This window comes from Triticum aestivum, chromosome 2B (assembly GCF_018294505.1).
Source record: "Triticum aestivum cultivar Chinese Spring chromosome 2B, IWGSC CS RefSeq v2.1, whole genome shotgun sequence".
Lineage (NCBI taxonomy): Eukaryota > Viridiplantae > Streptophyta > Magnoliopsida > Poales > Poaceae > Triticum > Triticum aestivum.
Window position 1 is genome coordinate 663,470,576 of NC_057798.1, and position 12,630 is coordinate 663,483,205.

The 12,630-nt window shown below is 43.3% G+C and overlaps 2 protein-coding genes across 2 annotated transcripts; one reads left to right on the forward strand and one right to left on the reverse strand.

Annotated features, from left to right (window-relative positions):
• Nucleotides 1-608: 608 nt before the first annotated feature.
• On the forward strand, nucleotides 609-5,025 carry LOC123046573 (probable ubiquitin-conjugating enzyme E2 23). Its single transcript, XM_044469973.1, has 5 exons — nucleotides 609-2,330; nucleotides 2,426-2,554; nucleotides 2,765-3,178; nucleotides 3,763-3,835; nucleotides 3,903-5,025. Exons 1-5 carry the CDS (start codon nucleotides 687-689, stop codon nucleotides 4,673-4,675), a joined length of 3,033 nt encoding a protein of 1,010 aa, XP_044325908.1. The 5' UTR covers nucleotides 609-686; the 3' UTR covers nucleotides 4,676-5,025.
• A 5,058-nt stretch (nucleotides 5,026-10,083) lies between these two features.
• LOC123046572 (uncharacterized) lies at nucleotides 10,084-10,867 on the reverse strand (the record flags this gene model as incomplete). The annotated part of the gene is given in 1 exon segment (XM_044469972.1): nucleotides 10,084-10,867. A coding segment is annotated over 1 exon segment (396 nt), but the record flags the coding sequence as incomplete, so codon positions are not given.
• Between the last annotated feature and the right edge of the window lie 1,763 nt (nucleotides 10,868-12,630).

Here is a 12,630-nt window from a genome sequence, read left to right on the forward strand (position 1 = left end):
ATGAAAATTTGCTTTTTACTCCGTTAAATTTAGGAGTCCGGCTAGGTCGGCCAAAATTTAGTGGAGTAAAAACTCTTCACTAAATTTACGCAGCTGTTTTGCAACTCTATTTTTAGGGTACCGGTTAGAGTTGGCCTTATAGGGCACAAAAAACACGCTGACGTCTCCTAACAGAGGCCATCCAAGCGAACAAACATTCCATACACAAGTACTCTATATATCTACAGCTTGCAGGGGCAGATCTAGGGGGTGTGCCGTGGATGCCATGGCACCCCCTATAAAAATGAAGATAGTTTGTATAATACATTTAATTTTATTTTTTTGGACTATTTGTTGGATTTACTAGAACGTTTAGGCACAATCACACTACTTTTATGTAATTTCTGTAAGACTTTTACCTATATATTGATGTTTGGTACCAGTAATTAGATCCTAGGTCCGCCACTAACAGCTTCCATCCTTAGCATCGACCTGTGTTAGATTTAAGCACAACGTGGTGTACTTGTCCGAGTAGCATACGAATTCTAATCCTACTTGACGCCTGATGCTATATACTTATACGTGCATTACCTCCTAACTTGTAACATCACCGGGCGTTTCCAGCCAGACTAATCGATCAGCTGTAGCTGCCTCCAGCGAGATCGACGCATCAGGTTTGCCCGTCCCTTGCCGGAAAGTCGGTTAAGATGGACGCCGTGGCGACGGCATCTCCCAATGTTTACTCGCTAGACCTCGTGAGTTTCGGGCGCGGGGTCCTCGACCGTGGCCTCGTTTTCCTGAACGCCAGGATCTTTCTCCCGGTCGACACGTTCGAGATCCTCCGCATCGATAACTCTATCGTTCATAAGAGCGCCGGCGACATCAGGGTGATCGATAGGAGCCACCTGCACCCCGGCCAGGTGGTCGGATCGGCGTCCGACGTCGGCGGCCAGATCGGCATCGTCACCGGCGTTACCACCGTGCTCGACCTGGTGGACTTCGACAAGAGCGGCATGGCGACCAAGGTCATCAAGGGCGTGTCCCCGTCTAGCCTGCGGCGCGTAAGGAGCCTCAACCTTGGCGACTTCGTCGTGTCCGGGCTGTGGCTCGGCCGGGTCGTGGAGGTGTCAATCGACGTCGATGTGCTGTTCGATGACGGAGCAGTCTGCAGGGTCATCGACGCCGAGTCCAAGAAGCTGAAAAGAGTGGATGACGACATGGACAGCAACCGCATGTATCGCCAACAAATGAATAGTCACTTCTACCTGGGTGTCCACGTCACCGCACCAGACCCTTGTTCCCTCTTCAAGGCGGCATTGTGGCTAAATGGCTACTGGAATCTTGACCGTATAGGAGGCACCGTCATCAAGGTGAAGACGTCTACCGTCCTCGTCTTCTGGGTTGCGTCGATGCATTGTGGCACAGACAAGGGGCTCATCGATGCATCCGCTCCTCCAGCCTACCAGAATGTCGATGATCTTACGTTCTTTTGTGCCGCATCCAATTGTTGTTGGGGGGCAGCTGATGCCTGTTTTTTTCGTGAACCTAGTTCCACCAAAATCGGCAATGCTAATGGGGATGCAGCTTGTGCTCATGATCAAGACGATGAGGAGGAGGAGGAGGTGGTGGAGGGGGAGGATGTGATTGATGATGAGTGTGAAGCACCAACTGCTCATGTGTTATCGTCCACGAGGCAGACGGATGTGTGGTTTTATCAGAAACAATTGAGGAAGGTCTTCTTTCAGGGGCACAGACGGGCGCGACGCCCACAAGTCAGGAGGCATGTTGAGGTGGAGTTTCCCATGGTTGTTGCCAAGACCCACACCTCTGTCGACGTGTTGTGGCAGGACGGCACACGGCAACAAGGTATACGTTCAACGACAGTCATCCCCTTTGGCATAGTAAATGAGCATGAGTTCTTCCCGGGGGAGCAAGTCGTTGGCAATGTTCTTCCAATTGATGCTGCTGGCGATCATAGTAGCATGGCATCTACTATTTTCAACAATCACATTGTTGATGATGGAATTAGATCCGCAATGCGTGTGGGTGTCGTCAGGAGCATGCATTCCAAGGACCAGACGGTTCAACTATCGTGGTTCAAGGCATCGGTGCGCCCTGACAAGGCTAGGGAGGTCGAGTGCGACGATACCGTGAGCGCGTATGACCTGAAAAGGGACTATGACCACTCTGCTTACTACGGAGATATTGTTATTCGCCTCCTACCATCAAGATCACCCAATGACAGAAGGGCACCTTTACGGGGCAACACCGATCTTTCATGGGCGGGACGTGTTATTGACGTTTCTAGTGGGTACATCCAAGTCAAGTGGGGTGATGGTAACATATCAATGGTATGTATTTTCTATTAGTACTCTACGGGTCTCGTTTTCTCGGCTCAACTCTACTTCATTACTTAATTGTTGAATGGATTGGGCGTGTGATGTAGGTATTGCCCAATGAGATCTCTGTCGTCAGGGAGGAGCACTACATGGATCTGTTGACTGAAATGGGCCACTGGGTGGAGGAAGATGGCATCGACGATGCACCAGAAGAACCGGCTGCTGCGGTGAACATGGTATATGCCTATCCTTCTAACACTACCCACTTCGAAAAACAATGGGGACGTGCTTCGGGTTGTACTGACCTGCGGGCACCAAACAAAAACCAACCTGCTAGCTAGACACATATTTTATACTGAAAATAAAATTATACCTCATACAATTTATACAACATCACTTGAATGTATTCATCTCAATTGATGGCCATATGTGGTCTCTTATTTTAGGACAATGGCCTATGTAATCCAGCCAGCGATAGCGACGTCGAAGGCGGCAACCAGCCAGCGACGAGGACGAGTCTTTTGAGCTTTGCATTTCACTCTTTGCTCCAATTGACCGGTGACATGGTGGCTCGAGGCAAGGGGTACCTGATGAACCGGCCGGTAACACGGTCGTCACCACCAAGCACGGAGTTAGGAGTGGCTGCTAAAGATGATAGCAATGGTGCTGCTGCAACGGAGACCACCAATGCTGCCGTGGCCAGGAATGTTGTGGAGCTGAATGGCAACGGCCACAATTTTGCCGAGCGGACGAAGGCTGGAGGCGCTACCAATTGTTGCAACAAATCATTGTGCTTTCCACGTTTTGATGTACTGCAGATTACCCCTCCGGATCACCACTACCTTGACACTACGGATGAGGTAACTATAGTTTTATACTCCCTCCGTCCCAAAATTCTTGTCTTAGATTTGTCCAAATACGGATGTATCAAGTCACGTTTTACTATTAGGTACATCCGTATCTAGACAAATCTAAGACAAGAATTTTGGGACGGAGGGAGTATTTGTTTGAGGCACCGACGATAGAACTATATAGTAGTTTTATTATAAATTGAAAGAAGAAAGAAAGCCATTGAGGTTAGAGTGAAGAAAAGTTTACATGCATGCACAAGATGGTTTGTCTATCCTTGGAATCCATCTGCGTAACTATATACTCCCTCCGTCCAAAAATACTTGTCATCAAAATAGATAAAAAGAGATATTTCTTGAACTAAAATACGTCTAGATACATCCCCTTTTATTCATTTTGATGACAAGTATTTTCAGACGAAGGAAGTATTACTATAACATTTTTTTATTGCACAACTGTATTCCTTGATTTATAATAATATAAGTAAATGACCACACTACATGTTACAAGTCATCATATGACGATTTTTACTAAATGTAGTGCATGATCATATCATATAGAATACTAATGAATTGTCTTGTGCAAGGGAATGCAGGACGGTAGTCGTGGGAAGAATTGGGCCAAAGCAGTGCAAAAGGAATGGAGAATTTTAGAGAATGACTTACCAGGTATGAGAATGCACGTGGAAATACAAAATGCATGGTTGAAATGAATACCTAACTTTTCAATGTGCAGAAACCATCTATGTGCGAGCGTTCGAGGACCGCATGGATCTGCTCCGGCTGGTGATGGTCGGCGCGGGCGGGACGCCGTACAATGACGGCCTATTTTTCTTCGACTTGCAGCTGCCACTGTCCTACCCGATTGCGCCACCACAAGTGTACTACCACTCCTTCGGTCTACGCCTCAATCCCAACCTCTACGAGTTTGGTACCGTGTGTCTTAGCCTGCTGGGCACATTCGACGGTGAGGGCACCGAGTTATGGTCGCCGGCAACGTCGAGCCTCCTCCAAATCGTTGTCTCCATCCAGGGCCTCGTCCTCAACGCCCAACCATACTACAACGAGGCCGGATATGAGACCTTAGTCGGCAAACCGGAGGGCCATCGCAATGCATTGCCCTACAGTAAGAATGCTTACCTGCTCACCCTTCGGACCATGCTCCATCTTTTGCATCGGCCACCTCAGGGTTTTGAGAAATTAGTCAAGGAACATTTCCGCTGCCGCGGAAGGTTTGTGCTCAGGACATGCAACACGTGGTTGCAAGGATGTGTTGTCGGTGATGCCCATGCAACTGAATCAAGTAGGGAGCAGCCATGCTCGGCTGGGTTAAGGCTTGCACTTGCCAATGTGGTGCCGAGCCTCATCGCTGCCTTCATAGAGACTAGATCGGCAACGCGCCTTGGCGCGAGGATGCCTATCCGAACGGCGCGAGGATGCCTATCCGAACGTTTTGGTCAAACATGTAATGTTAAGTTATTAGTAACTCAATTGCTATTCGGACGATAAAAAGGGCAATGAAAGCATGATATTACCACCATGTATCTAAATGGGACTAACAACGTCTGAATGAACTGGAGCCATAAATAGATGTCAGACAGAACGTAACTAAAAATATTGGTACTCGCTTAACGTTGCAACCTGAGAAACCTCGAAATACCCACCCATGAAGCTATTGCATCACAAAGTATAGACAAATGTTACACTTTGTGTATGTGAGCCAACAGGATTAATGTCAAGTTGTTGTAAGCTAAACAAAGCATGATTTATCGATGCCAGGAGCTGACTGTAAAATCAATAACTCTAAGTAAGGTAAGGCTAAAACAGAATGAAATGAAGCCATATAAAAAAAACTAAAGGAGATTCATATATAACAGGAAGAATCACCGAAGAACCAGTTGGAAACAAAGATTGTTCACGTGCACAAAACGGGAAATCACCTTGGCGCGAGGGTGCCGGTCCATACGTTTTGGTCAAGCAAGTAATGTTAAGTCAGTAGTAATCCAGGTTCAGTATATGTATTCATACAACAACATCCTTAAAATAGATTCATGTCTCACAACTCAGGAAAACACAATCAAAATTTTGTGTTCAATGATGAACTTGCTTGAGAAACAGAACACTTTACCCACCAAAAGTTCATACAAACGCTGACCCTATCACACCATGTATTCTACACATGACAAAAGATAATATGAAAATACCAGATATGCTATAATTGAAGTTGTCAGTTCATGTTGTCTTATAAGCAAAGTCTGTAACCCATCATAATTTGGGGCTCCATGTTTGCAATTACTGCTCCGTAACCCTGATGTGACGGCGCCCCCGGGGCCGGTGCCGGTGAAGATAGACCACGACGATGTTGACATCGTCATGGAAGTGGTACCTTGCCGTCTTCACGTCATGTACACTCGCCTCTCTCTTCCTTTTGGCTCTCTTCAAGGCATAGCTCGCTAACCATTCCTGATTTCTTGCTTGGTCCTGTACATGTCTACCATATTGTAGTTCAAGTTTCTGATGTACACATGTTCCAGCCACAAACATGTAACCAAACCACCATCATAAACTGTTTACGTAAACATGGATCAAGTATCTAAAACTTTATTTTTTCAAGGGAAGTATCTACAATCGTCGCTCAAGCAAAGAATTAAGTGATGCAAACTAAAGGGAAACAAGGGTCATATTCTGAAAGAAGTGGTACACAACAAAGGCAAAGATTATATATTTAACATAGACGATTTTTCTCGTAGCTAGGGTAGAGGAGAAATATTATATTTATTTGATTAAGTTTTAGAGAGGGAGTGGGCCATGAATTCTTCAAGCAGAATTCACCAATATATAAAATACAGTTTGAAGGTTTCCCAAGACATTGGTTATCTTGTTGCAAAAACTGGAATAGAGCAAGCACAAACTAAGGTAGAGAAAAAAGAACAATAGATATGCTACCTGCAGGCTGCAGCAGTTGTAGCATGGAGCCGACTGTCAGCATGGATGAGTTCACAGCAGCGGTGCAGGGTAGAAGAGATCCTGGCTCAGGCGGAAGGACCCCCGGCGGCGGCGTTAAAAGGATACCATTGGTTGTATGTAGCATCTCAATTCTTCTTTTTTGCTTGCTTTGTTTCGCCCTATTTTTGTTGTTGCTCGCAGAAGCACGGATTGCCATGCAACGCCTGCAGAAGCAATGGACAAACCAGAATGAATAACCAAGAATGTGAAGGTACACTGCGATGGGCGAGTGGATAAGAATCACTGACCTGTAGTGGCACAAGCCTCTGAATCAAAGAAATTGGCTAGGCAGTGACCAGGATGACAAGAGAGGTGGCGCAGCGGCCTACATCATCCTCATGCTCTGCACAGTTCCTACAAAACCATCAACAAGGTTATGAGGCCATGAAACCCAAAATTATTTTGTCCTGCGAATTGACGGCACCAATAACCATGAAACCTCATTCCTAGAAGAGGATCAACAATTAGAAAGCTAGATCTCAACAACAACAACATAACATATTCTTCCATATCGAAGAACTAAGTTTGTTAATTCTGAATCAATGCTCTTCCAAAATCACTAAATCTCACACAAGAGCACTCACGACAAATCACTAAATCAAATGTGACGTGTTAATCCAACTCAAGACATATGTGCAATTGAATCATGGTAACAAAATTATCTTTTCATTTATACATGCAAGGCTCGCCCTATCTATTAGTTGCTTCTTCTGAATCCCCTCCTATCAAGTGCTTTCTCTGAATAAAAACCACTATTATGTTTTCTGCATCATATTGTACGGCACTGAACCAAGCAAATGAAATTAACAATGTAATGAGCCATTGCCCTTTTAGTAAGGTAAATATCCCTACGACTATGACCAATAGCAGGCACCAAAGTAAACATCTATGAAGAACTGTACGCACACTAAGAAAGGCACTAAGAAATTGCTAATACAAAAACCAAAATACTGATCCGATCTCGATCTCTAATTACAATTGCAGCACACATTTGACAATATATTTCTACCAAGGATTATCTTTGTTTTGCATAATAAAGTAATTCTACACTTGGAATGTGTCGATACATCAACATATATTTTTTTATGCCAGTACAACGGTTCTGAATCCATTCGACAACAAACAATACCTAAAATGCATCAAACCTAAGTAAAATAAATGGGGGAGGGGTGCTACCTGAACACCGAGGAAACCTGCAGCAAACCGAACCACTGCCGGCTGTAAAGGTGAGGCAGAATCAACACCAAGATCTATACCTGCAAAACAAATTAGGCAGCACACAAACAATAAATCAATTTTTGATCCCCTGTCACATGCTAAAACTTTCTAAAAGGGTAGGAACATCTATTTGTTGGTGCACCAAATCACTACTAAAATAGCTTGAATAACCGATGGTTCAACCATGTGCAAGTACCTAAGAGTAGGCTGCTTTATCATGGAAGGAGGCATTTCACTGGTAGACACGGCAGGAGCAGCCTGATTTTAGTCGAAGAACACCTGATATGGGACACGGTAACAACAATAAAAGAGGGAACAAATTAGCCATAGCGTACTTGTACTTCCATACACGTACAAAAAGAACACATGAGTAAGGTCCGGGAACTATACTCTAAATAATTCTATAGCTGCACGAAAACTTCCGGTGTCTGGTGTCGTCACCCACCCGGTGAGGCCGCCATGCACCGCACCACCAGCACCGTGGCTTGGTGGCTGCACCTCCTCTTGTTGAGCGAGGAAGAGGCGGAGCACAACCTTTATGAAGAATCAATATTCTCACTTCTCATGCAGGCCAGCAAAAATAAAGGTTCCTATGACACTATAAGTAGTTAAGAAAACAGATGAATCTAAAGTGCAGAAAAAAGAATGTAATACTAATAACTTGAAGAATGGTACTCACTGTATGTTGGGATCTCATTATAGAGGATTAGGATATAAAATATTGTAACTTATAAGAGAGCACCTAATTCAGTAAGTATATACATATCAAATTTTGGTAGTACATTAGTATTACACACTATAAATGGATATCTATGTATTTGTAATATTCGAAGACCTTGGTAGTAGTTTTAAATTGTATCAAAACATCTCAATATTTTATTATTATTTTAGGAAAATTTTGTATTTGCGTATTATCAGTTTACAGAATTCAGCATGACCAAATCAGTTTGCAAGGATAGTTATGGATACACCTCCCAGAGGATAATTTGACATGGTGGTGCATCAACATGGTGCGCTAGCGAGGTAATGGAGCGAAATCCATTTGCAATATTAATAGTGTAAAGAAATATCGATAAAACACAAATAGTTTGATTAGGTACCATCTTCTTCAAATGAAGAAAAGAACAGTAGTAATAAAAAGAAAAATGAACAGTCTGGTTCCATATTACCATTATGCATTAAGATTGACATGAATGCAGATGAGCATTTTTTACCATAAATGCAAATGAACATTCAGTTATAAAACATCTGTTTATTCATATGCATCACATGACAAGAACAGGACAAAGAAAGCATTCACCCTGAATAAATCAATCAGAAAGCAGATTTTGCTGATACATGTTTTCTTCTTTCTTCATATAGGTTAAGAAAGAAAGTGATGTATGGGCCGAATCATATCCTAGGCACTGTTTAAATCACATGTGGGACATATATTAGATGACAAAGAAGTACGCTACAGGAAAATAAAGTGACATCCATTTCATAAAAGGCTTTGAACTGTAGGTTTTCCTCCTTTTTCTCAAGTAGGAACCAAAGATGAAAATAACAGACCAAATATTAGATAAACACACGACATACATGGGCCAACTAACTAATGAAGTCGTCTGTTCCCGAAAATAGAAATCTTGAGCCCAAATATCAAAATGTTCAAGAAATTTTTACATAGGTACCTTGGATATAGCTGCCTATTAACAGAAGGAGGCACTGAGAGTAGCCTGGTTATAATATGTGCCTGAAACCTGGAGAGATTAGTTTCCAAATAAAGAGGCAAATAAGGTCATTTCCGGAGGTGTGCGTCAACCAATAACTCAAAAGAAAATTCCCGACAAACAACAATTTATATATCCACCTAGATGATCTTGGCAATTATCAAGTATGCTGATAATATATATCTACAATTCTTGTATTGTTTGCCCCGCAAAAAAGATAATATATATCTACAGCAGAGAGGAATCACCATGCCATCAAATATTTCTATCTATAAAGAAACAACTTCTTAGTGAGGCTTGAAATAAGAATATACCATCATTAATTTGGAGATAATACACCCTGACATGTTTGGACCATTGTTCCCACTATTTCTAAGTATCAATGCTTTTACTTATCTCCTAAATTATCACGTTCTAAGCTAATAGACTAACATACAAAATGGAAGACTGATATTTTAGATTCAAAAGAAAATTCAATGAGCATAGACTACTGAAACTTATATCTGAATAGCACCACTATTGGTCCATGGCATCTGGCCGCTGCAGCAACACCATTTTTAGCACCAGTGACAGCATCAATTGACATCATAGATAGATAGTTAAGGTTGTTGGCCCAAATATCAAAATGTTCAAGAAATTTTTACATAGGTACCTTGGATATAGCTGCCTATTAACAGAAGGAGGCACTGAGAGTAGCCTGGTTATAATATGTGCCTGAAACCTGGAGAGATTAGTTTCCAAATAAAGAGGCAAATAAGGTCATTTCCGGAGGTGTGCGTCAACCAATAACTCAAAAGAAAATTCCCGACAAACAACAATTTATATATCCACCTAGATGATCTTGGCAATTATCAAGTATGCTGATAATATATATCTACAATTCTTGCATTGTTTGCCCCGCAAAAAAGATAATATATATATCTACAGCAGAGAGGAATCACCATGCCATCAAATATTTCTATCTATAAAGAAACAACTTCTTAGTGAGGCTTGAAATAAGAATATACCATCATTAATTTGGAGATAATACACCCTGACATGTTTGGACCATTGTTCCCACTATTTCTAAGTATCAATGCTTTTACTTATCTCCTAAATTATCACGTTCTAAGCTAATAGACTCACATACAAAATGGAAGACTGATATTTTAGCTTCAAAAGAAAATTCAATGAGCATAGACTACTGAAACTTATATCTGAATACCACCACTATTGGTCCATGGCATCTGGCCGCTGCAGCAACACCATTTTTAGCACCAGTGACAGCATCAATTGACATCATAGATAGATAGTTAAGGTTGTTGGCTTCTTGAGTAAGACCATAGCAGTCCCAGGTCACATCACCCTCGACAGGAGAAGAGCCGCAAGGCAGCTAATTGACAGCCACTTTATCAGTACGACCTGCGAAACCAAGCACATCGTCTCCAAATGAACCCCAACCCCTGCCAAGGGCCTTGACCTGGTGGTCCTTTTTCTCCACCTTAGTCTTCAGATCCTTTATATTTTGATTCTTCTCAGCGACACTGCTTGAAAGGTACTTCATCTCGGTCTTAATCTTTTGCATTTGAGGGCAATCAAATCCAATACTCATGGTGTCTTGAAGAAGCTCCAAGCACCGAGTAGCAGCATTCTGCATGGCCACAGCAACATCCACAACTGGTTCACCATGGATCTCCATATGCATTGATGCCGCAAACGAGCGCGACTGCGATGGCCATAAGTAAATAGTAGCCCCGACACAACCATGGTAAGATGCGTAGGTCTTGTACTCCACTTAGGGTAAACCAGCTTCAGCAAGAATAGAGTGAAGCACATCCTTTGGCCTAACGGTAACAGAACGCTTCATCTGTCAAAACATGCAAACGGGAAAATTACTCACATGAGATAAATAACATAAAAGGAACGCGAAGATATACCAAACGAGCAAAGGCACAAGCAACACCAAAGGACCGCTCTGGTCCCAGGCAAAAGAATAGAGGAGACAAACGAAGCAAATAAAAAACACAAGTGATTCTACACATCAAGAAAAGCTAAACATAATAATACATACTTGTCCATGGACTCAACATGGCAGAACTAAATTGGCAAACACTCGATACACAGACCTTTATCAAGGACAGGACCAGGACAAGCAGGATTAATGTGCAACACAAATCAGGAAAAACAACCAGAGATCTGTGACAAGTAGTTACTACTCATATAAGTTTCTAAAAAAGGTACGTCATACAACATGCCGATGTAAACAAGCATTTAAAAAAGACATCATCCAAGAATACATGTTTAAGTTCAGTATTAGACTATCAGTCAAATGATGAAAATACGCATTTTACAGTTAATATCATAGAAGACTAACAAATAGCCCCCAAGATAAAGGATATACAATGCATTTATAATTAATTCTTCATCAGTGGACTCTGATTCTTAGATGTCACTCATGTCAGCAAGTGAAGGTCTGAAGGGCTTCAAAATAGATGTGCACGAACATACTACTTTTAGAATATACACATACATAGGAGGTTCAGACTTGAAACATTCATAATATCGAAGATATAAGACTTCGAAGTAACACTCGCCATATCAAAAGCAGCTAAGTAGTCCATGCGCAAGATATAATAATTCTTCAGTGAATGCACACCCTTGTGGCATATAAAGCTCACACATTTCCAGCCCACACAAACAGAAAAGAAGGCTTTGAAAACTGAAGCGACCATGTGGGGGTGCCGCTTACCCAAGCAGCCGAGCTCTCGACCATGGATGCCCTGATTGTCGTCCTCATCCCCGGAGGGTGCCTGCAGCTCCAAATATATCGAACAAACAAGTAAGTAATCTGGAGGTGACAGTAGGCAAAGATGAGAGGGAGAGCACGAACCAGTAATCAGTTCCAGCCAAATGTGAACCAGTACTGGTACTTGACAAACAGCAAAGAAATTTTCTTACCCAATCTGCAATGCTAACTCCCAATAGCATTATGGTTTGGCAATCCCTAACATGAAGCATCAAGCATTCAATCAACAGTTCAAACAGCAACAATAATCAAGCAGCAGCAACAGCACATGAACAGCATAGGGAAGCTACTGGCGAGCAGCAACAGCAAGAGCATGGCGAACAGGGACAGTAAGCAGCAGCAGTCTACAAACAAATCGATCCAAATAGATGAAAAAGGGTGTGGTTACCTGCTCCAGCTTGCTTGGCGTTGGGAGAAGAGGCTGCGGCACTTGGGGACGGTGGCGGTCGAGTCTAGGCAGCAGCGACAACCCCATACGACAGCGGCGGCGGTGACAGCAGCGAGCGACGACGACATCCAGATCGAAGGGGGCGAGGCTGAGCCCCCTCGTCCGCGGCCCCGTCCTGGCCGGCTGCGCGTCGTGGCCCCGGAAGACGCGCAGGCGGAGGAAGCGGGAGGAGAGGCGCAGGATCTCGGGCTGGATGCGCGCGATCTCGACGTCGGCGTCGTCCTCCCTTGAGTTAGTAGGAATCTACGTTTCGGGCCGGAGAGAGAGCGAGTGCGGTCCGTGCGCGTCTCCGCGGCAG

Bases quoted from the DNA above. Each gene is read 5' to 3' on its own strand.
- LOC123046573 (XM_044469973.1), top strand. From the start codon at position 687: ATGGACGCCGTGGCGACGGCATCTCCCAATGTTTACTCGCTAGACCTC. The intron at 2,555-2,764 runs GTATATGCCTAT...CTCTTATTTTAG, and splicing joins CGGCTGCTGCGGTGAACATG to GACAATGGCCTATGTAATCC. The intron at 3,836-3,902 runs GTATGAGAATGC...TTCAATGTGCAG, and splicing joins TTTAGAGAATGACTTACCAG to AAACCATCTATGTGCGAGCG.